Source organism: Rousettus aegyptiacus, unplaced genomic scaffold, assembly GCF_014176215.1.
Source record: "Rousettus aegyptiacus isolate mRouAeg1 unplaced genomic scaffold, mRouAeg1.p scaffold_m13_p_9, whole genome shotgun sequence".
Lineage (NCBI taxonomy): Eukaryota > Metazoa > Chordata > Mammalia > Chiroptera > Pteropodidae > Rousettus > Rousettus aegyptiacus.
In genome coordinates, this window is record NW_023416312.1 from 157,569 (window position 1) to 180,443 (window position 22,875).

The following is a 22,875-nucleotide window of genomic DNA, read 5'->3' on the forward strand; positions in this document are numbered from 1 at the left end:
AAATAGACAATAGCGGAGGTTTGTTGCTCAGAAAGTTTACCGATGCGTGAACTGCCTTATGAGTCAACTGCCTGGCCGCGATTTGCTCTTCTGATCCCTGCAGGGCGAACACACCCCCGCGAGTTTAGAATCTCATAGATAGTTTTCAGCTCTTCAATGTGACCAAAGTAGGAGGGGGGGGGGGTGACCTCATCAATCACAAGGAATGCCCAAGACTAAACTTCAAACCTAGTTTGATCCACTTGAGATAATTCCCGAAAAGCCCAGAGAATGAACATTTTAGCCAGAAATAATGTTAAAAGTTCTTATGTTATCACTATAATCAATGCGGTTCAGTTCTGCCTCAGGCGGGCGCTTCAGCAGTGCCCATAGGCGGCGGGGATGGCGCGTTCCAAGATGTGCTCCGTTATGGCGATGGACCTACGTTGGCCCCTGCTCCCTGCACCCAGTCCTCAGTGGTACCCACGAACACTACCGCTGGTCCGGGCGGTTCATGGAAACGGCTGGAGTAATTAAAAGATTGTGCAAAGAAAAGGTTGTCATGTCTGGTTGCAGGAAAGATAGGAAAAAAAAAGACTTAAGCATGTCACACTGACTTTTTGATGGTTTATATTAACATGTTGCTGCAGGAACTCAAAAAGCAAGCTACATGCAGTACCATCGCGTTCCCTCCATACGGGCGGTTGTTCCGTAATGCGACACGTGTTCCTAAGAGTCACAGCGCGATGCAAAATTGTACGAGCTGGTGGGGAAATGGGGTTAGGGGAACAACACTCAAAATCTTTGTCGGTGACACGTGTAAAAAAGATAGGAGCCTAATAAAAACAGAGCAGTTTGACACACAGTAATCGGCTGAAAAATGCGTACATACTCCCTGCCGTACATGTGAACTGGTGCATGTTTGAAGCATGTACCTGTGTGAGTTTTATTTCTGAGTTCACCCTGTGTTTCTCATAGATGAAACTGTGCATAAAAGGACGCGAAATTGGCGTTATGTTCGAGTTCTTCCCTAATGCATGAATCGCGTTGGAACAAATTTGTGCTTTCAAAACAAGGATTATGGCAGAACTGACTGTATTTTATTTGCTATGTAAGACCGAAGACGCCCTTGATGTTAAAAAGAACAGATCGTCGTTGGCACCTCAGTTTATGATGCCCCTGTCAACAGGAGGCATTTTTCTTCCTTCCTTCCTTCCTTCCTTCCTTCCTTCCTTCCTTCCTTCCTTCCTTCCTTCCTTCCTTCCTTCCTTCCTTCCTTCTTTCCTTCCTTCCTTCCTGCCTTCCTTCCTGCCTTCCTGCCTTCCTGCCTTCCTTCCTCCCTCCCTTCCTTCCTGCCTTCCTGCCTTCCTGCCTCTCTTCTCTTCTCCCTTTCCTTTCCTTTCCTTTCCTTTCCTTTCCTTTCCTTTCCTTTCCTTTCCTTTCCTTTCCTTTCCTTTCCTTTCCTTTCCTTTTCTCTCTTCCCCCTGCCCTTCCCTTTCTTTCCTTTCTTTTTTCCTTTCTCTCTTTTTGACTCAAGCCGCCTTGTCAGAATACGGAGGTGACCAACCAGGAATTGGTGGAAAATTCAAAACAGCAATGAAAGCCGTGATGGGCAATCTCATCTCCCCTTCCAAGAACCAGAGAAGCCAGGCTCAGCTCGCGATCTCGCAGACAGACAGGGAGCTCCGATCTGAGCTCTGTCTGAGGGGCTGCCTGGACTTGGCCTTCGTCTGAAGCAGGCATCTTTCTTTGTGAGAGCTAAAGTCTAAAGGAGTTAAATACTAAGTTGAGCAGTTTCCTATGTGACCAAAGTGCAAGGAACACACTGATGGGGATGGAACTCAGCAAGGCAATAGCAAGTGAAAAAAGTAAGTTGCAGAACAGTATATAAAGTATGATTCTATTTATATAAAGTCCACAAACAGCCAAAATGCAGCAGCATGCTGGTTAGGGGTACGCACATGTGCCAAGGCTATAAAGACAGGCAAGGAGATGACTGCGGCTGGACAGGAGGGAGGGCCCCCTGAGGAGGGAGACGCAGGGCTTTGAAAGGTACCCTCTCTTCTATCTTAAACTTGGCAGTGGGTACATGGGTACTTGTTTTATTAATATGCTTTACCCAGTGGTCCCCAACCTGTTTGGCCCCAGGGACCGGTGCTCCTATGAGCATCTAATGCCTGATGATCTGAGGCGGAGCTGAGGCGGTGATGCTGGCGCTGGGAAGCGGCTGTAAATACAGATAAAGCTTGGCTCGCTGGCTCGCCATTCACCTGCTCCTGTGCGGCCCGCTGCCTAACAGGTCATGAACCAGTACTGGTCTGTGGCCCGGGGGTTGGGGACCCCTGCCTCAAACCACATATGACATATAACAGCTACATTTCTCTATACAAGTTCACAGTAATCTTTTAACGTATATAAACCCAATGCAGGTTTTATAATTAAATTTTGTTTGTTATGATTCAGTAGCAAAATTTTCACTGCTATTATCATAGAGTTTGAAATTCCCAACCTAAGGGTCCAGCGTCTACCCCACTTCTTGAAAGTGTAAAAAGTAAACGTGAATAAACACTTCACAGACACAAAAAACCTCCTCCCAGTGAAAACCCAACTAACTACATGAACCAGTGTCCCTCAGGTTAAGATACAGGGCCGTTCTCCTTCATTTTAGCAAAGATACTGACTGACTATTTAGGAAATAGACTGACCATCATCCGAAAGGACCCGCTCTAAGCCGTCATATGCCGTGCCGCGTCCAAATACACTGCACTTCTGCACATTTGATCAATTGCTCATCCTCCCTAGTGTTTGCCTCCGAGCACTTCGATTACTTAGAATGAAAATTCCTTTGGGCCCGATCCCGTCTGATCTCGGAAGCTAAGCAGGGTCGGGCCTGGTTAGTTCTTGGATGGGAGACCACCTAGGAAGACCGGGTGCTATAGGTGTATAAAATAAAAAATAAGGGATTATAACCTAGCAAGGTCCTTGCAATTTGTGAGGTCAACCAAATGTTGCCTCACCAAAAAAAAAAAAAAAATTCTTTTGGAAACATTTTTTAAATGTAAATTCAGAGAACCTTTTTTCTGTGTAGGAAATGCTCCTCTATAAGCTCTCTAAAGCACTGTTTCTTGAACTGGCGTTATTTAGGGAGAACTGTTTGCTTCATTAGCAGAACCCCTATTGACTGTATAGGAAACCATGTCCTCTTTGAACTTAATTTGAGTTCGTGTTTCATTGCAAAACATGAACACTCTCACAGATATTTATTTACCAGAAAGGTTTTAAAGTTGACACCACCAAGTCGCAAATCCACTACAATATATCTTGTTAAAGCCTGGCTTGATTCCGTCTCTGTTAATTCAAATTAAAGCAAATGATTGTATTTTTCCATCTACTGGGAATGAATTTGCTTTCTTTACTCCCTAATTTGATCATGACAATTTTACAAAATCGTTTTAGAAAATTACAAAATACCTATTATATTGTTCAATTCACATGTCATGGCTGGCAGAGGCTCAGGTAATTTAGATGCTTGTAATTTTCTAAATGGTATTATGCTCTTAAACTGTACCCTAGGGTCCAAATCCACATTAACTAACTGACAAAAAATTATAGGTAATTTTATTCAAGGCAACACAAAAGGGCAGGATTGTGGCAGGCGTAATAAAACATCCCTTAAAGGGGTCTGAGATCCCCAGAGCGCGGGCTCAGATAGGCCAACTACCACTAGTTAAACAGACCCATTTAGCCACCACTGGTCTGTCTCCCATTAGTTAAGGCTAGTTCAAGAAATACCATCTGTATCTCTGGAGCCTTACTCATGGTCTATAGGAAGGAGCCCATGGCGCTCTTCGGAAACACATGTCTGTACTCTCACTTTTCTTGATCTTTCCCTTTGAATTAAGGAAGATCTGTCAATAATTCTGAGGTCCAAATGGTCCATTCATACCCCTTTAAAATTTCGAGGATTATTTCACTTCACCGACCTTCCCCAAATCACCAAACATGACATGATGCTGAAGAGTTTTTTGGGACTGTCCCTTAAACATTGAGAAATCAGGAGTACCTGTACTAGCTTTCAGGAATGGACCAGTGCTTGTCTACCTGGGCTGCATTTTAGAATCACTTAAGGAGGCTGTACAAATCCCCAGGTCCAGGGTACACCTCAGACCAATTACATCACATCTCGGGGGGTTCTAATTCCTGACATGATTCCACCAGTCTCCAAGGTTGAGAGACTGTGGTAGCTATTTGAGAAGTTGATTTCTTGGCAGAGTCATGCACACTAGGAGGCACTTTGAAGTTAGGTAAATGCCCTAACACTGACAAGAAATAACATTGTCCCATTGTACAGCGGGAAAACAGAAACCGGCCATGAATTTCACTGGCAGATTCACTTGGTGTCGATCTGTGATTACAGGCTGGTAAATTGCTACCTCAGCAGTGAGCATTAATTCTATTTCAGACATTTGTGGGAGAGGTCGAAGGTAAAATGTTATTTATCTGTTGATGATGTTTCTGTATCCAGAAGAATACTGTTTGGGAGGGAAGAGGACTCTTAATCTAGGAAGTGAATAACTGAGATTGGCATCCAGTCGATTTCTAAAAGCTTTAGGCAAACTCATATGCACCTTTAAGAAGAAAGCCATTATTTGACATTTACAAAATGTGACGGGTCAGAAAATGGAGCAAGATGACTCTACCTGTAGTAAAGGCCTTTTGATACAAGAGGGAAGGGGTTGCTATGGATTAAAAAAAAAATCTTTCCATCCCCCAGAGGTGTATTATTAGAATGTTGAACATCTTCTTTTTCCGACAATGTATTAATATTTTTAAACATACAGAAAAGTAGAAAGAGTTGGAGAGTAAACACCCTCGTACCCATGGCCTATAGCAGGGGTCAGCAGAATTTTCTGGAAAAGGGCAGAGTCAATAATTATGCTTTGTGAGTCAAGAGGCGGAATTGAGCTACTATGCTCACTAAAAGACTAGTATTGTTTACGTATTACATTTACTAATATTAAAAGCACTCTAAGTGTGTGGGTAATACAGAAATAACCCAATAGGCAGTGGGCTGGATTTGGCCCATGGGTGCCGACCCGACCTAAAGTTTGATTGACATTTTGTTCTCTTTGCTTCGTGACATAGCTAGCCAGCCAGCTTTCTGTCTCTGTCTCGGACATCTTTCCATAGTCAAAAATTAACAGTTAAGATCAGTAGATACATATCTCTTTTCAACACAACAGAGAGTAATGTGAACAGGATAAAATGCCATAAATAAAATAAGACCCTGATAATTACTTATTCAGTCCTCATTATGCCCTTATTCTAGGAATTCTTCAAATTTTCTGCGTATTGAATTGTTTCAAGCCTCCATTAACATAATATAAAATTGTGTTAATATAAATTCTGTTAATATAAAATTACAGCTAAATAAGGAATGAAAGCAGCCTCTCTTCCCTATGCTTTAGCGAATCTAAGCTTGCAAAATGCCTCTCCGAGGACTTAGTCATTTCCCAGCCGTGGCATTGACGCAGCTCGCTCCCCCTTGTTCTTGTCCCCTGTTGCAGATAAAGACCATTCTGAGCGGCTTTATCATCAGGGGCTACTTAGGCAAGTGGACCCTGCTGATCAAGACTGTCACCCTGGTGCTGGTAGTGTCCTCGGGCCTGAGCCTTGGGAAAGAAGGGCCACTGGTACACGTGGCTTGTTGCTGTGGCAACTTCTTCAGCAGCCTCTTCTCCAAGTACAGCAAGAATGAGGGCAAGAGGCGTGAGGTGAGCGAGCTCAGCGTCTGTCTTCTGGAAGTTGGCGTTCTCGGGTCTCACTCGCACACGCTCGTTCTCATGAAAGGCTTTGGGGCTCACGCAGAACTCTCTGCCTTGCAGGTGCTTTCAGCCGCAGCTGCTGCCGGAGTCTCCGTGGCCTTTGGTGCTCCAATCGGAGGTGTGCTTTTCAGTCTAGAAGAGGTGAGAATGGGCGCTGAGGGAATGCAGGCTTTGGCGTGCTGAGGGCCACGTGGAAGTTAGCGCAGCAGCGGGCCTCCGTCTCTGGCCCTGTGAGGACTAGAAGGAGCAAGGTTCTCACGGCTCATTAAGGAGCCACGTTTCCACTGCTCTGTATCTGTTTTCAAGGATCATTTTTAAAATCGCCGATCGGATTTTTAGGGAAGATCTCCAGTCTCTCTTCTTTCTCATCACTGACTTGTTATGCATTTTTGTTTTCGGTGACCCAAATGGATCTATTCCAAAAGTCGGCAGAAGTTTTCTGAAAAGCGCCAGAGAGTCAATATTTTAGGCTTTGTGTGTCTTACTGTATCTGTCATAGCAGCTCACCCCTACTGCAGACAGCGCACACATGACCGGGTGTGGCCGTATTGCAGTAAAACTTTCCTTATGCATGCTGGTTTGAATTTTATATAATTTTCACATGTCCCAAAACTCTTCTTCTTTTGAATATTTCACATGCCACAAAATATTTTTTTTTCCCCTGCAGCCATTTAAAAATGTAAACTCATTCATAACTCATGCGCCATATGGGTACCTTTGCTGGGCCAGGCTTCTCCAACCTTTAATCTAGTCTGTTGTCTAGAGAATGAAAATGTAGAGGTTTATGTAAGCTTTTAGCCTGGTCTCTCTGCTATAAACAGCATTAGGATGACATATTTTCCTGTCTCTGTAAAAAAGTAGCTCAAACACACCTTGCCTGGTACGCATTCCACTTTTAGACATAGAGTCCCTTAAATATCATTGTTGGTGTATTTGGGCCATGATCAAACCTATATTGAGGAAGCGAGTACCACCTGTCTTTGGTCTTGAGTGTGACTTTCACACCAAGCGCCAGCGGCAGCTGCTGATCAGTGGAGCTGGGGCTATGGGCAGCCCTTCCTCCGGCCAGTCTCTAATTTTCTCCCTGTTTGCCCCAGGTCAGTTACTACTTTCCCTTGAAGACCCTGTGGAGGTCCTTTTTCGCAGCCCTGGTGGCGGCTTTCACGTTGCGATCCATCAACCCCTTTGGGAACAGCCGCCTTGTTCTCTTTTACGTGGAATATCACACACCCTGGTACATGGCCGAGCTCTTCCCCTTCATCCTGCTGGGGGTGTTTGGGGGCCTGTGGGGAACCCTCTTCATCCGCTGCAACATCGCCTGGTGCAGGAGGCGTAAAACCACCAAGCTGGGGAAGTACCCAGTGCTGGAGGTCATTGTGGTGACCGCTATCACCGCCATCATCGCCTACCCCAATCCCTACACGCGCCGGAGCACGAGCGAGCTCATTTCCGAGCTGTTTAATGACTGTGGGGCCCTCGAGTCGTCCCAGCTCTGTGACTACATCAACGACCCCAACATGACCCGGCCTGTGGATGACATTCCTGACCGGCCGGCCGGCTTCGGGGTGTACACGGCCATGTGGCAGCTGGCCCTGGCGCTGATCTTCAAGATCGTCATTACCATATTTACTTTTGGCATGAAGGTAAGCGAAGGGAGAGGAAGATGGGGGGGGGCACCCATGTCCTTCTGGGGATAGCACCTTACTTGCCAAAATAAAATTGTGATGTGAGGAAAGTGAAATTGGTCTTTATTGGATGTTGTCTTGTGCCAGGCACTTGGCATTCTTTTAATCAACGAGAAACAATACTTTTGGTAAACAGCATGCCTATGAAATTGAGATTTTAATCCCATTTTACAAATGAAGAAGCCAAGGCTCAGAAAACATCATTCATACAGAGACGCGTACCGCTTGGTGAACTTTCACAAAACGCGTGCTTGTGTAACTAGCACCCGGGACCGGAAGCAGAACGTTGAGAATCATCCAGAAATCCCGTTGTGTTCCATTACTATTGCTTTGTGTGTGGTACTTTTTATGATTTGTTTCTTTTAAAAAGTCTAAGAAACCGTGTATAGAGTTTACACTTGAGTGCGTAATGGTCAAGCACAAAATTTTTGCCTTAAGAACAAGGATGGGTGGACTTTATTAAACATCTGACTGTCTCTGATTTATCATCTCCTAGCAAAGGGATTTAGTTTCGTGTCTGATTTAGCAGTATCTTTTAGTGCCTGCTGGGAGAAGTCGACTTTGAAGTTACAGAGGATTAAGTGGCTACGGGATAAGGGGCAGCTCAGAAAGGAACGATTTCCTCAGGAATGTCCCAGACTCTAGAAATTACACTTGATCCAGACTTACCTGGAATTTGGTTAAAGATCCACTTTCACCCTGATACGGACAACACTTAGGGTCGCAGGCACGTGCGATCTCCACGGACACAGAGGATCAGGCGTGTCTTGTAGCAGTCTGATCATTAGGCAAATTAAAACGTATTTATGTTTGCAAAATGTATTTTCACACAGCAAAATATAAAACACAGTATTACGAAAATCTTTTCGTTTACATAGTCTCTTTCTTTGCTGCCTCTAACCTGGCTTGGAACTATTCAGAATACTTTTCAGAAAACGTACTTTGTTGGAAGAGGGAACGGCCGCCCCCCGCCCCCCGCCATCCCGCTCTGGTCGGTGCTTGGCCGCTGTGTATTCAAGAGGGTGGTAAGCCCAGGGAAAACTTTCTGGAAGACCCAGAGCAGCAGCACTGATGCTTTCAGCTTCTTTATTTTACCTGTGACCAGTCGCGGGCCCTTCTTTTTCATTTTCATGCTGCGGCTTGGCATTTAATTTTAAAAGCTAATCTGAATGACACGGAAGGGGAGCGAGAAAGCGGTGAGTATCTCAAGTGACAGATGCTCACTTCGAATGTTATTTGCAGTGGGGCTTATCATTCTTTAATCCACAGCAGGCAAAGCGGGCCGGCTTTTGAAGGCGAGGAAATGAAAGTATAAAATTGCATTCTCTCTAAGTCACAGTAGATGCGGCTGACTACTAAGCAGGTGAAGTCGCTCGTCCCACCTTTTCTCAGCTGACCTATTTGGAAGCGTTGCATCTCTGAAGACTGATGTAGGGTGCAAGCTTGCGTGTGGGGGGTGAGAATTTAGGCTCATTCCTCCATGCTTCTTTTCTCTGTGTGCTCCTTGGAGATCCCGTCGGGCCTCTTCATCCCCAGCATGGCTGTGGGCGCGATGGCGGGCAGGATGGTGGGAATCGGCGTGGAGCAGCTGGCTTATCACCACCATGACTGGATCATCTTCAGAAACTGGTGCAGGCCCGGAGCAGACTGTGTCACCCCAGGACTTTATGCGATGGTGGGAGCCGCAGCCTGCCTAGGTACCGCCACGGGTGGGATGAGGGGGGGGTGGGAGGGCGCCAGGAAGGGTGAGACGAACTGACCACAAGGGCTGATCTCGTTTGGAGGACTGGCGAGAAGGAAGACACGAGCACGTGCGTTCTCAGGATGGGCGAGGTGCTGCTGCTGTAACAAGTAAACGCCTGAATCTCGCTGGCTTAACACACCAAGCTTTATATCTTGCTGTGGTATGATGTCGATCCTCATTATTCATGGATTACGTACCTGGGAATTTGTCTACTTGCTAAAATTTGTTTGTAACCCCTAAATCAGTACTCGTGGGGCTTTCACGGTCATTCTCGGTCATGCACAGAGCAGTGGAAAATTGGAGTTGTCTAACATGCAGTTACATTCGCAGCCGAGGCTGGCCAAGGCGAAGGTCCACCTTCTTGATTCAGCTCTCAGCTGCACACAAGTGTACTTTTCGTGGTCTATTTAGAGCCACGTGTTTTGCACTTTTGTGCTTTTTATTAATGATTTTGCTGTTGAAAATGGCCCCCAAGCGTAGTGCTAAAATGCCGTCTGGTGTTTCTAAGTGCACGAAAGCTGGGATGTGCCTTAGGGAGAACATGCGTGTGTTGGAGAAGCTTCCTTCAGGTGTGAGTTATGTGCTTTTGGCCCTGAGTTCGATGCGAATGAGTCAGCTTCATATATTAAGTAAGGTGTCTTTAAACAGAAACATACAGAACGCAAGGTTTTGTATTAATTGGTTGACAAAACTGATCAGAGGCTCTCAGAAACCTGATATTTCTCCTAAGGCAGTGATTCCGTATTCACTAATTCAGTGTTGTGGTGACTTTATAGAACAGAACTACCACAAATAATGAGAGTTGGCTGTGTGAGTGTGTGTGTGTGTGAGTGTGAGTGTGAGTGAGTTAGTTAGCAGAGGGCTTCTCTCCACTCAGTCGTTCAGGGACCAAGACTGATAGTGTCTCTACCGTCTTGCAGCTGTGCTGTTTAGAATAGCGGAATAGTGGTTTTCAACATGAGGTAATTGTGCCTCTCAGGAATACTGGACAACGGAGGAGACATTTTTGGCTATCGCACCTGGGGGAGGTGATGCTGCTGGTACCTAGTGGGCGGGGGCCAGGGATGCTGCTAAGCATCCTACAGTGCACAGAACAGCGCCCACAGCAAAGAATGGTGTTTCCTCAACTGTTCCTAGTGCTGAGGTCGAGAAACCCCAGTTTCAGCTCGCTGAAAGATTGCGAGTCGGTATGGATTCTCTCTTTGAGTACCAAGGGACACAAGGGTCCCTCTGCTGTCCATAGCCCCTAAGGACCTCTACAGTTTTCCAGCTTATGAGGTTGTGGAGGAGAGCCATACTTGCTGTCAGAAACCGACACAGACCTCATAGGATCCAGTTAGTCACCAAAAAACAAGGAATGGTCTTAGGCAAATAGACGACCCAGTTGTCCCTCACTGGAGAAGAGCCCTCCGGTCAGATGTGACTGTGTTTAACGGGTCTGGCCTCAGTTACAGAGGTCTGAGCATGGGCGACACGTAGGCCTGACTGTCTCCTTAGAAATCCTCCTGTCAGGAGAATTTAGAGCCAGTTTGTCAGTTTCCACAATGTCCGCTCTCTCGAGGGCCTGGGATCGAATTTCAGAATTCCACTGTCCTCTTCTCTAGGTGGAGTCACCAGGATGACGGTGTCGTTGGTGGTCATCATGTTCGAATTAACCGGTGGTCTCGAGTACATCGTGCCCCTCATGGCAGCGGCTGTGACCAGCAAGTGGGTGGCCGACGCCTTCGGGAAAGAAGGCATCTACGAGGCTCACATCCACTTAAACGGGTACCCATTTCTGGATGTGAAGGACGAGTTCACGCACCGCACACTGGCCACCGACGTCATGCGGCCGCGGCGGGGAGAGCCGCCGCTGTCGGTGCTGACTCAGGACAGCATGACCGTCGAGGACGTGGAGACGCTCATTAAGGAGACCGACTACAATGGCTTCCCCGTGGTGGTCTCCAGGGACTCCGAGCGCCTCATTGGATTTGCCCAGAGGAGGGAGCTGATTCTTGCAATAAGTGAGTAGAGCGAGAGAAGCTCGTGCGTTACTAAGAGACGGATGGCAGCCTGTGTACCCAGCAAATTCTCAAAGGGGCTAGAGAGAATGTACGAAGGTCAGAGGACTTTCAGCTGGGGGTTTTCTCACTTTAATGGATATTTGTGTCACCTGGGGATCTGGTTAAAATGCAGATTCTGATTCAGTAGGTCTGGGGTGGGGCCCGAGTCTGCATTTCTCCCAAGTTCCCTGTTAATGCTGGCGCTGCTGGTCTCCAAGTCACACTGTGAGAAGCAATGTCTTGGGGGAGGCATTCTTGGCTAAAAGAGGACCGCCACGTTTTCAAGCAGCCCCGTTGGGCCCAATCCCGCTAGGAGGCAAGCGGGCCAAGCTGGGCAGAGACGGACTTTCAGGCAGGCTAAGTACTGAGATGCTCAGTTCTCCACCTCAGACCCCTGTCTCGGCACTGCACGAGCCTTTCGCTTTGCTTTACGATGTTATGTTCCGTTGCACCTGTTACAGGCCCATGTGGGTTCAGGAGCGGAAGTCACGTGAGTTCCATGTGATGCTTTTCCTCTTCGTGCGCTAACCGAAATCGGTTAAGCTGAGGGGCATGCCATTGAGTTGGGAGAAGAGAGGGGACAATGCCCGGGGGGGGGTACCCTGAAAACAGGCTGCTCAGGGAAGCAAGCGTGTGGGCCCCATCAGCCTAGAGGCGACTGCATTGGAAGGGAAGTGGAGCGCTGGGGGAAGAAGGATTTCAGAGACCACGGCCTGGGTGTGAGTCGGAGGCCCGGGTCAGGAGGAGTAGTGAGCCTCGGAGGGCTCACTCCAGTCGAATCCTGCCGCATGTCCCAATGCAGTGGGGCAGGGATGAGCCATCCTCAGCACATGGCCATCCCACTCGCATCCCTGCCCTGTGATCTGCACGCTACCCCAGCGTCTCATGGTAGGCCGGGGCCTGTGATGCGGCCGAGGTGTGCACTCGATGGGTGTGTTACATATGTCATCTCCCAGAGGGTTTATGAAGTTTGCCAGTGGGGCTCACCCGGGTGTGATTGTGGAACGCCCTGGTGGGACTGCACCTTCACCTGAGGGCCCTTTGCTTCTCCCTGCGCTTGTCAACTATCTCTTAGGCCAGCGGTCCCCAACCTTTTTGGCCCCAGGGGCTGGTGTTCCTATGAGAATCTAACTCCTGAGGACCTGAGGCTGGGTTGAGGCTGTGATACTGGTGCTGGGGAGCGGCTGCAGATACAGATGAAGCTTGGCTCGCTCCCTGCCGCTCACCTCCTGCTGTGCGGCCCGTTCCTAACAGGCCATGGACTGGTACCAGTCTGTAGCCCAGGGCTTAGGGACCCCTGTCTTAAGCTCTCCTTTTGAATTTCTAAAATCCTCCTGCATGTTAAATAGCTTTGAAAATGTCTTCATCAAAGGCTTTATAAGAATAAGTTTAGATAAGCTATATCCTCTAATTTTAGGTTGTTGTTCATACATGTTTACCTCCCCCAAAGCAACAACCGATTTTATATTTTACATACGATAGCACATTTGTGCTTAAGTGCTCTGTGATGCTCTGCTTTATTATAGGTCCTGTCATTTAACAGGTAGGTGCCTTTAGGCATAAATATTGCTTTAGAAAAATGAGTTGTTGTTTTTTTTTTTTTAAAAACTGTATAAATAGAGTTGGATTTGTTTTAAAATAATGTAATCAGCAGCCTTTAAAATTTTTCTTCAATCCCTAAAATCACTTAAGCAAAGGTTGAAATTTAAAAACTAAAGTAATAAATGTCACGGAATCCATTACCCGTTGTGTAGTTCCACGAACACCTGCTGAAAGACAGTTTACTAATTTTGCTGAAACCCATTACTGTAATCAAGTGGGAAGCAGCAATTGTCATCAACCGGTTAGAGAAGAAATTTAAGCCTGCCAGCCGAGCACTCTCGTAAAAGCTATGCTTGGAATGTCTGAAGAGGCAACATGCAGTGTAAATAATACCTATATGCTTTCAATCAGACCGATAATCGTATAGAAGCTGCTATTTACATGGTTTGTGGAAAGGCAAAGAGCGTTTCACTCAGCAATCAGAAAAACTGTTTTCCTGGTCTGTGGAAATAGAAGAGCCTCTGGACTCTGGTAGAAAAATTCATGACCTGTATTTGTGGAATCATATGCCCTTTCGTGAATATAGAAGTAGACGTGAGCATTTAGCTAGTAATGATCTCTTGCCAATTTCATTTTCAGGGGAATTAGGAGCAAAGATTATAGGTGGCTAGATCTGAGGTACTCTGGATAAGAAAAGAATGGTAAATGAGGCAAACGAGGATTTTTCTTAACACGTCACGTTTAAAATTGTAGTAGCTGTTCACGTGACACTGAGAATGTGTTGTTATTTTCAATTCCTCTCTGGAATGCCAAAACATGGCCATTGTCTTTGGTAGAGAGCGATTAGTTGGCGCCGCCTAGGAAGTACGGCCCTCTGCACCATCACACACGGGGCTATATGTGACCCTTGTTCAAATTCCTAGTCAATGGGACTACCTCTTGGTGCTCTTTGCAAATAAGAGGCTCTTTCTGTGCTCAGCAGGGTTCAGGCTCTTCCAGTCTTGAATTCTTCAATTAAGTGAGGTTGGGTTCAGAGAGGACTCAGTGGGAAGCTGCAAAGATGATTAGAGGGATGGAAAGTTAGAGTTCTGGGCAAGAGTTAAGGGAACTCTCATTTTTTGTTGTTGGTGGATGGATGATTTAATGATTCTCCAGCATGTCGAAGATGCTTATTTGCAGAAAGGCGTCTACATCCAGGACTGAACAAGGAGATAAGTGGTCGATCTGTTGGCTGGGCTACTGAGGGATAAAGAGGCTTCTTCCTGGGAAGGCAGAGGCCATGGCGAGCAGTCTTGTCATCTACTTCTTTCTGCTGGGGTTAAAACATACATACAGAGAGACTTCTCCACGTCTTGTCTTAGTAAACTATAACTTGTCTAAAATAATCTGCCTTTTCTTCTAAGTGGTTTTTACTTTTTTTTAATCATATCTTTGTACTGACCACCACTATAGTTGCTTCCAATTTTCCATTTTAACCTTACTTGCTAATTATATCTGTTTTACAAAAGCATTTTGAATGAAGAGGATGATAGAACATTACCTCCCTAAAAACATGATTAGTCTAGAGTTTTCTCAACCCTACTACCATTGACATTTGGCGGGATCATTCTTCGTTGAGAGGGGCTGTCCTCTGCACTGAGAGATATTGAGCAATATCCCCGGTCTCTACCCGCTAAATGCCAGTAGCAACCCCATCCCCCAGTCCTGACAACCAAAAATGGCGCTACATATTGCCAAATGTCCCCCGAGGGTGGGGGCAAAATTGCTCTCATCGGAGAACCATCGTTCTAAAGTCATTGTAATAGTTTACTGGATCTGTGATTATTTCTAGTCTTAAAATTTCTGGGCCTATTATAGTTTGTGAAATTCACTTTAGCAACACTCTCTTAATTACCCTCTCTGTACCTGACATTATAATCATATTGCTGCTAGAAAACAGAACGTCAAGTTGAGTGACCTTAGCAAGTGCTCATAAAATGTACATCATTTTTCAGACGCTTTGGCCACTGATACTAGTTCTGGTAGGATATATTTTAAAAACCTATAATAAAGACAGTTTTAAAACAATTAAAAATGAGTTTATTACATTTTTTTTAAGTGAAAGCAATACATACTCATAGAATATTGGGGAAATCAGAAGGAAAAGGGCAAATGTATACTAGGTATCGTCTAGGCACTGGGAATTCACTGGTGAGCAAGAAATCACTAAATTAGCTGCCATTAGAGTCAAGGCTTCTAACCCAATCAGTAGATTTCGGAGGAAATATAAGTTTATTATTTATTTCAGTGAGTGGATTGACAGGTTTCTAAGTTGTATTTGGTTTTATAAGGAGTTCAGCAAATCCATGTGATCAGTTCTTGATTGAACTTTGTGGTTTGATCTGTTCCTGATGCCCAATCTGATTGTTGAAAGACATGGGATTCCCATTACGTGGGACTGTTCGAGATCCAACCGGTCTGTGAAAATGAATAAATAAGTATGTGCTGACTGTTGCCCCCTGCCTTAGTGATTCAGGACAGGACCATCGTGATTTAGGAGAGAAGTGTGCAGTGTGTATCATGTAGCATCTACATTTGAAAACAGGTTGCACATCAGTGTCGTCTGGTATTAGCGGTTGAATCATATCCCATTTGATGTAACTAGATTTAACCTGACCCAAATAATGTACAGGCATTTGCCCAGCAGGCCCTTTGTTCTTCTTTTAAACAGAGACCCCTTTTCAAACTCAGCCTGACCCTGAATGCTGCCAGTTTTCCATTAGAGTACTCTATTGCAATAAATGGCCTTAGAGCAGGCAGTTAGAATTTTATTTCTCAAAGAACAATATAGGTGAATAGTAGTCTTTGAGAAGGCAAGCAATGTATTATAGAAACCAGGATCCACTTTAAGGCAAGCTTCGCTGTACATTTTTCCTAACCTTTTCCCATGAACCAAAAGAAAGATTAAAATTCCAACAGAAGGAAAATCGCCTTGGAGAAATATCTTGAGACTGATGGATTTATTTCATGTGTGACTTAAAATAGCCTGGGTTTCTAGTACTGCAGAAAACTGTATTTCTAATGAGTTCCTATTCCCCTACTTTTCTTCAGCTTTCTCTCACATGGCCTTGCCTATCAATAAAAATAGGCCAAATGTTACCATAAAAGTTTTACTATCTTTCTTAGAGAAATCCACAGAATGGCCCATTTTTAAGAAAGGAGATCCGAGGGGTGGGGGATGCAGCTTTTCCAGGGTTATTTCTTTGGTCTCAAGGGTCATATTTGGGAGTGAGCCGCATTTCTGGGCCGCGAACCTGAGATGGCCCTATTAGTTTTCTGTTCCTTTCAGGATTCCTGATGCCATTTGGGCCAATTATAAGTTGGTTTGTAAAAAACCAATGTAATAAGGTCGCCGGGCAGCTAAGTGAGGTTTCTCGTCACATCAAGCTTCAGCCCTTGATGAGGCGAAGAAGTGTGAGGAAGGCAAGGGTGGAGGGCCTTGGCCGTCTGGGCGACCCGGAGTCCGGGGGCAGCAGGGCGTCCCGGTCAGGCCCACCTTTCACCACTTTGGCCATGGATGAGCAGGTCACAGCAGGAGGGCCCTTGCCCAGCATTAGCTCGAGAGAGATGCCAAAGCCCCTCATTAAGAATGTGGAGTTTGCCTTCTGAGGCCCTTTTCCGCGGGATTCTAGGTTGCGGGGTGGTGGGGGGGAGGGAAGACGTGTGTTCCCGCGGGTCTGGGGGAGGGGGAGTTGTTAGCAAGGGGTTTTCGTGTGGCTTATGCTTCTGCTTGCCCATTCTAGAGAACGCCAGACAGAGGCAGGAGGGCATCGTGAGCAATTCCATCATGTACTTCACGGAGGAGCCCCCCGAGCTGCCGGCCAACAGCCCGCACCCCCTAAAGCTGCGGCGCGTCCTGAACCTAAGCCCGTTCACGGTCACGGACCACACCCCTATGGAGACGGTGGTGGACATCTTCCGGAAACTGGGGCTCCGGCAGTGTCTGGTGACACGGAGTGGGTGAGTGGCCAGACGAGTGTTGATGGAATGTGTACTGTGGCCAGACTCTGGCAAGAAGAAGATGAACGAGACGTGGTCACGGGGGACCCGAGGACCAGCACTTGGTAGACGATGGCAGTAAGTGTGGCGAGGGCATTGAGAAGGAAATGACTGGCAGCTGTGGGGACTTAGGGCCGGGGCCAGTGCAGCCCAGGAAGGTGAGAGAAGCTTCCAGGTTGGGCCAGCTGTCTGGCCTGAGGCTGCAGGTTGAGCCAAAAAGGGGAGGAGCCAAAGGAGAGGGCTCGGGGCTGCGGTTCCACGGCCCAGGCTCAGAGAGGAGGTGCAGCTTGTTCTGCCGCAGCGTGACGTGCCTTCCTCAGAATCACGGCCCTGCCAACACGAGCAATGAGAACGACGGGGATTGTGAGAAAAATAGCGTTCGGGGCACAATACTCAAAAGCTTCATCAGTGACACATTAGAAGAACGAGATAGGAAGCTAATAAAAATGGTAGTAGCATTTTAGACACGTTAGATGGTTAAGAAGTATACCAATATGACAAACAAATACGTCACTTCACCTTGAGAAAGGCCCGAGTTTGGCTCGTGGCCGTGGGCATTGCGAGGGCCGCAGTTCGCAAGCATTTTGTGCGTTTTGTGTATTTTGTGTCTTCCTATGCCTCTGGGCTCAGCCGGGTTCCGTTTTCTGTATCCACCTGGAGGTACTCACGGAAAAAATCAGCAGAAGCGAATGTGAAGTTCACATTATGCTCAGATCGTTCCCTAATATATCAGTCTGTTCAAAACAACTTCACGTTTTCAACACAAACGTTATCGGAGAGCCGAGCAATATGGTGGCCCCACAGCATTGTCTAACAGAAAGCAATATTATTTTTTCTTTCTGTTATCACAGACCAAGAAAGCAGCACTGCAAAGATCAGAGGGTCATGATGGCATGAGGGGGTGCCATGCTTCAAGGGCCGTTCTTTAGGCTCACAGGTGCACCCTGAATTTCATGGCCCAGAAGCGTGCGAGGAAGAAGAGATGGGCTCAGTCAGGGCAGCGTGGAGCCTCCCTTGTCTGCCCACTTTATTCCTTGATAGGCCGGGGGCCGGAGGTGTGGCCCATATGGGTTGTGGCCCCGGTACCTGAATTTAGTTTAGGTCTTTATAGAGTCCAGAGGCTTCACGCTAACGTAGTTTACATTTCCAGAGCCAGCACCCTCCAGTCTAATGCAGCATTTATCTACCTGGGTATTTTTGTCCCCCCGAGAGTTTGGGTGTCACAAATGAGGAGAGAGAGTGCTGCTGGCATCTAGTGGGTAGAGGCCAGGGATACCGCTCAGCACCCTACAATGCACGGGACAGCCCCCATCGCAACAAAGAATCACCTGGCCCAAAATGTCACTAATGCTGCAATTGAGTGACCCTGCACTGGATGCCTCTGAATAGCCAGATGGCCTATCCATACTCATTCGGCTTTCTTCCTACTGTCCTGGTAATGGCAGCGCGGGGCTCTGCAAGGGGTTAGATTTGCACGGTGACCCAGAGAACTCGAAGCTGACAGGACAAGGGTCCCCCTTATCTCTGACTGCTGCTGGGGGTGGGGTGGGGAGGAGTGTCTTGTACATGGGAGGGGCAATCAGTATGAAACAAATAAGCGTTTGAGTCTAGAGATCATTTTTGCTGGTGACTTTTAAAGGAACTCAGTGATTTGCAAACTTGAGCATGCATCAGAATCCTGGAAAACTAAACCTCCAGGTGAAACTCAGAGTGCGAGGCCCCAGTGCAGGTATTGATTATTTAGGTCTGGGGAGCCTGAGAATGTATATTTCTAACAAGCTCCCAGGGGCTGCTGCCATCAGGGACCGTACTTTGCAAAATGCTGAAGCCCATTTATGTACTTGAATTTCCAGTGCTTGGCATACACACCGCTGTGATCACCGTGTCGTCTCAAGTGGATAACAGTTTCTCTTTTCCTTTAAAATAATAATCCAATGTCAGTTATCATTGGAATTTCCACTTCTGGCAGGAAATTCTGCCCTTAATGCCCGCTCACTCCTCACAGAGGCCCATGAGGTTTTGCTGTGACTATCTGGGTGCCGAAATTGGCTCCGAATGTTCCGTGAGAAAACAAAATAGCTCGCGCTCGCGCTCTCTGTCTCTCTCTCTCTCTCTCTCTCTCTCTCTGTGTCTCACTCTCGCTCTCTCGCTCTGCATATTTTAAACAAACACAGATGCCGATACGTTAGTGCTGGCAAGGGCTCCTTGTTTGCAGGGCCTTTCATCTCCTTAGGCTTGTGGCCAGGGCAGGCATGGCTTAAGCCTGCGCACATTTTTGATGCATTCTGTAGCCATGTGCTTTCTCTGCTCACGGCCGAGAGCCACAGCTCATCCCACTGACCTTCATCATCTGTAGGATTTCTCGGGGCGTGGGGTTCAAGGTAATTGTGAACTCAGACCAGGAACCAGAGGAGTCTTTGTCCCCAGAATACCAGAGTCTAGGAAGTCTCCAGAGTGAATGTCGGTGGGATTTTCCCTTCGGGGGGTCTGCAAAGGACAAGCGAGCACGGGAGACAGCGTCAGCTTACCCCGAGTCCTGCTATGTGGCCATAAGAGCCCAGATGCTCTAATCTGAATTATATTCACGCTCACAGATCAGCCGTTTATCAGTCACCGGATTCACTTGAACTGCTACCCAAAGAGGCAGAAGTGCAGACCCTTGATTTAAATCAAATAGGACATTTCACGCCACTAATGAACCCTGCTGAATGCAATGTGCCCTCTTTCCGGGTGGATGTGCAGCTTTCTTCTTCTACGATAATTGTCGCAGGCCAGGGCACAATTTATGCCTGAACCTGAGGCAGCTCCTGAATTCATATTTCCCCAGAACTGTAAGCAGCTTGACTTTCAGACATTATAGTTATAGAGCTTGAAGCGGAGGTTGTCAGGACTGCTTCAGGCAAATGCCTGATCTTTTGATGCTTTCTCCAGGGTGAAGATGAAGAAATAAAAACCAGGCTTTATAGATATGGGAGGGGGTGTGTATGTGCGCATGCGCACGCGTGTCCGTCGAGCTCTTAGCACTTTGCAAACACTAACAGGTCATATTTTTTCAAAGCAACATTGGTTTAATCATCTTACTGAGCATCAATTTGACTGAGAACTGGAGAAGGCTCAAAAAGTGTTCAAGAAAATAAAGCCAAGGAGCTTGTCATCTATGAACGGTGTACATAATCCAGTTTAAGTGGCATTACCCAGGTGTTCTAGAGGGGATGTCCCGAGCCAGGCTTTCAAGTAGAAAATAAATGTCAGAGAGAACAAAAGCACATTTAAAGTTGAGGGATTGGCTGCTAGTTGGCAATCGCCGGCGACGGGAGCCCTTGCCACCGTGTCCCCACACACCTGCAGGTGGCCCACCTTTGTGGACTGAATGCTCACACCTGCTTCTATTCCTCTTACGCTCACGCTGAGTGGCATATCACAGGCATAAGCTGCTCGCCTTATGACTATTCCCTTTGGATTTTAAAGGGACTTGAAAGCTATTGTGGATTGAATTGTGCCCTTGCTCCCTCAAATTCATATGTTGAGGTCCTAATAACCTCCAAAGTGGCTGTATTTGGAGATGGGGCCTTTAAGGAGGCGATTAACATTCAATGAGGTCATTAGAGTGGGGTCCTAATCTGTTAGGACCGCTGTTCATATAAGAAGAGGAAGAGACACCAGGGATGCTCACACAGTGAAGAGGGCCATGTGAGCACACAGCGGAAAGGCGGTTGTCTGCAAGCTGAGTGAGGATAGAGGCCTCTGCAGAAACCAAACCCGCCGGCGCCTTGATCCTGGCCTTCAGGCCTACAGAACTGTCACAACCTACAGTTCTGTTGTCGAGCCACCCAGTCTACGGTGCTTTGTTATGGCAGCCCGAGCAGACTAAGTCAGCACACAGAGCCAGTTGGGCAGGTTTAGTATAACAGCATCTTGTTTTACGGGCCGTCTTCAATTTGACTGCATTTAAAGAAATTTCGACTATGTATTTAAAGTGCTATATGAGCATGGTCAAAGTCAAGTAGCTCTAAAAAGCTAAAATGGAAACAACAATTCCTGGCTTTTTCCTTCTTTACCACCACTCCGTTCCCTTCAGGCAGCCCCTCCCCTGAAGGGTTTTGTTTCCTTTAATTAATAGACTTTATTTTTTAGAGCAGTTTTACATTTATAAAAAAACACCGAGCAGAAAGTATAGAGTTCCCATGTGCCCTCTCTTGTCCATTCACAGTTCCCCTTATTGTTATCATCTCCATCGGTGCGTTGTATTTGTTGCCATTGATGAACCAACATCCATGCGCTATTAACTGAGGCCCGTAGTTACATCAGGGCTCGCTCACAGTGTTGTACATTCTGTGGGTTTCGACAAATGGATAATGACACGTACCTACCAGGACAATATTATACAGAGTAGTTTCATTACCCTAAACATCCTCTGCTCTGCCTGTTCATCCCCCCGACCCCTGGCAACTGCTGATCTTTTCACTGTCTCTCTAGTTTTGCCTTGTCTCGAATTCATATAGTTGGAATCATACTGTGTGTAGCCTTCTCAGATTGGCTTTTTTCACTTAGTCATGTACATTTAAATGTCCTCCATGTCCTTTCCTGGCTTGATGGCTCATTTCTTCTTAGCACTGAACGATGTTCTAGTGTCTGGATGTTTGTTTATACATTCACCTACTAAAGAAGATCTTGGTTGTTTCCAAGTTTTGACAATTATGAATGACGCATATATCTTTTAAGAGTAAGGACGTTCTTTTTTTTACATAACTGCTAAACTATAATTATACAAAATTAATAACAACTCGATATCTAGTTTGTATCAAATTTCAATCCAGAATTTCTTCAAGGTTCACTCACTGCATTTGGTTGTTTTGCCTCGTTAGTCTCTCGTTTAGAACAATTTCCTGCCTTTTTTTGTTTGTTATTTGTGACATAGATTTTTTTTTTTTTGGAAGAGTCCAGACTAGCAGTCTCACATTCTGAATTTGTTTGATTGCTTCCTCATAGATTGATTTGGTTTAAGTCATTTTTTGGCAACATTTCAAAGTAGATGATGTCATAATGTCAGCTCTTCTAACTTTGTTAGAGATAAGCTCCATCACTTGGATGAGTTGATGATGGCTGAAACCCTCCATTGAAAGGGGCATTTTTCTCTTTGTGCTTAATCTGTGGAAGTATACTTAGAGATCATGTGAATTTTCTGTTTGCCAGCAGCCATTTACCCAGTGGTTTTCGAATCCATCAATATTATTGACTAAACTAATTATTACATTGGGGGTTGCAAAATGTTGATTTTCTAATTCTGTTCTGCTCTTTACATTTCCCCCTTTTTTGATGATCATGATAACGAACGCCATGATACCTTCTTTTAGTGTTTCGTCGTCTATATTGTTATTCTTTTTGTTTGGCATGCTTTTAAAGGCTCCTTTTGCTGTTTTCCTGTCTCCTGAAGATGTTCTCGTGGAGGTACTATCTGCCGTCTCCCCCGGTGTGATAGACAGGGAAACTAACGCAAGAAATCAATGACTTTTTTAAGGTCTAGTGTGGTTAGGGACAAAGAAGTCAGAATTCTGGCCTGACAGTTTCACCAACCAGTGTCCTTGTCACCAGATGTGACTGACTTGAATACTTCTCTGAATGCTTGAATTCCCTGTTCTTATTCATTTTCTATTAGGAAGAGGTGAGTTTGACTAATATGGCTTTAATTAGATAAGTGACAGTGTATTCTAATTGTTTTCTGATTTTTTTTTGGTTTTATCATCATTTTACACAGACGGAGTGTAGGAGCCAGCATTTTAGCAGCTACACAGTATTCCAGTGTCAGACTGCCGTAGTTTACTTCTCCATTCCCCTTTTCTTGGGTATGATGGGGATATACAGTAAGCAGCATTTGCAAGTTAATTTGGCAATGGAACTTCTTTAAAGAAGTGGTGTAATCCCCTTCTTTCAAGCCTTTCATGTTACCTGGGAGGCATGACTTGTTCCAGCAGGTGGTCATTTAAATATTCCATAAAACCAAGAGTGAGGCATGGGCTGCT

The 22,875-nt window shown here is 46.0% G+C and overlaps 1 protein-coding gene across 2 annotated transcripts in view; it reads left to right on the forward strand.

The window, feature by feature from the left end:
• The window catches only part of CLCN4 (chloride voltage-gated channel 4), a 63,085-nt gene that overhangs the window by 36,209 nt on the left and 4,001 nt on the right, over positions 1-22,875 (forward strand). For both annotated transcript variants that reach the window (XM_016140158.2, XM_036226919.1), the window contains 6 exons: positions 5,547-5,753; positions 5,865-5,945; positions 6,902-7,447; positions 9,000-9,186; positions 10,838-11,236; positions 16,600-16,816. In XM_016140158.2, coding sequence (XP_015995644.1) covers positions 5,547-5,753; positions 5,865-5,945; positions 6,902-7,447; positions 9,000-9,186; positions 10,838-11,236; positions 16,600-16,816 — 1,637 coding nt within the window. The remainder of the gene's footprint in view (positions 1-5,546; positions 5,754-5,864; positions 5,946-6,901; positions 7,448-8,999; positions 9,187-10,837; positions 11,237-16,599; positions 16,817-22,875) is intronic.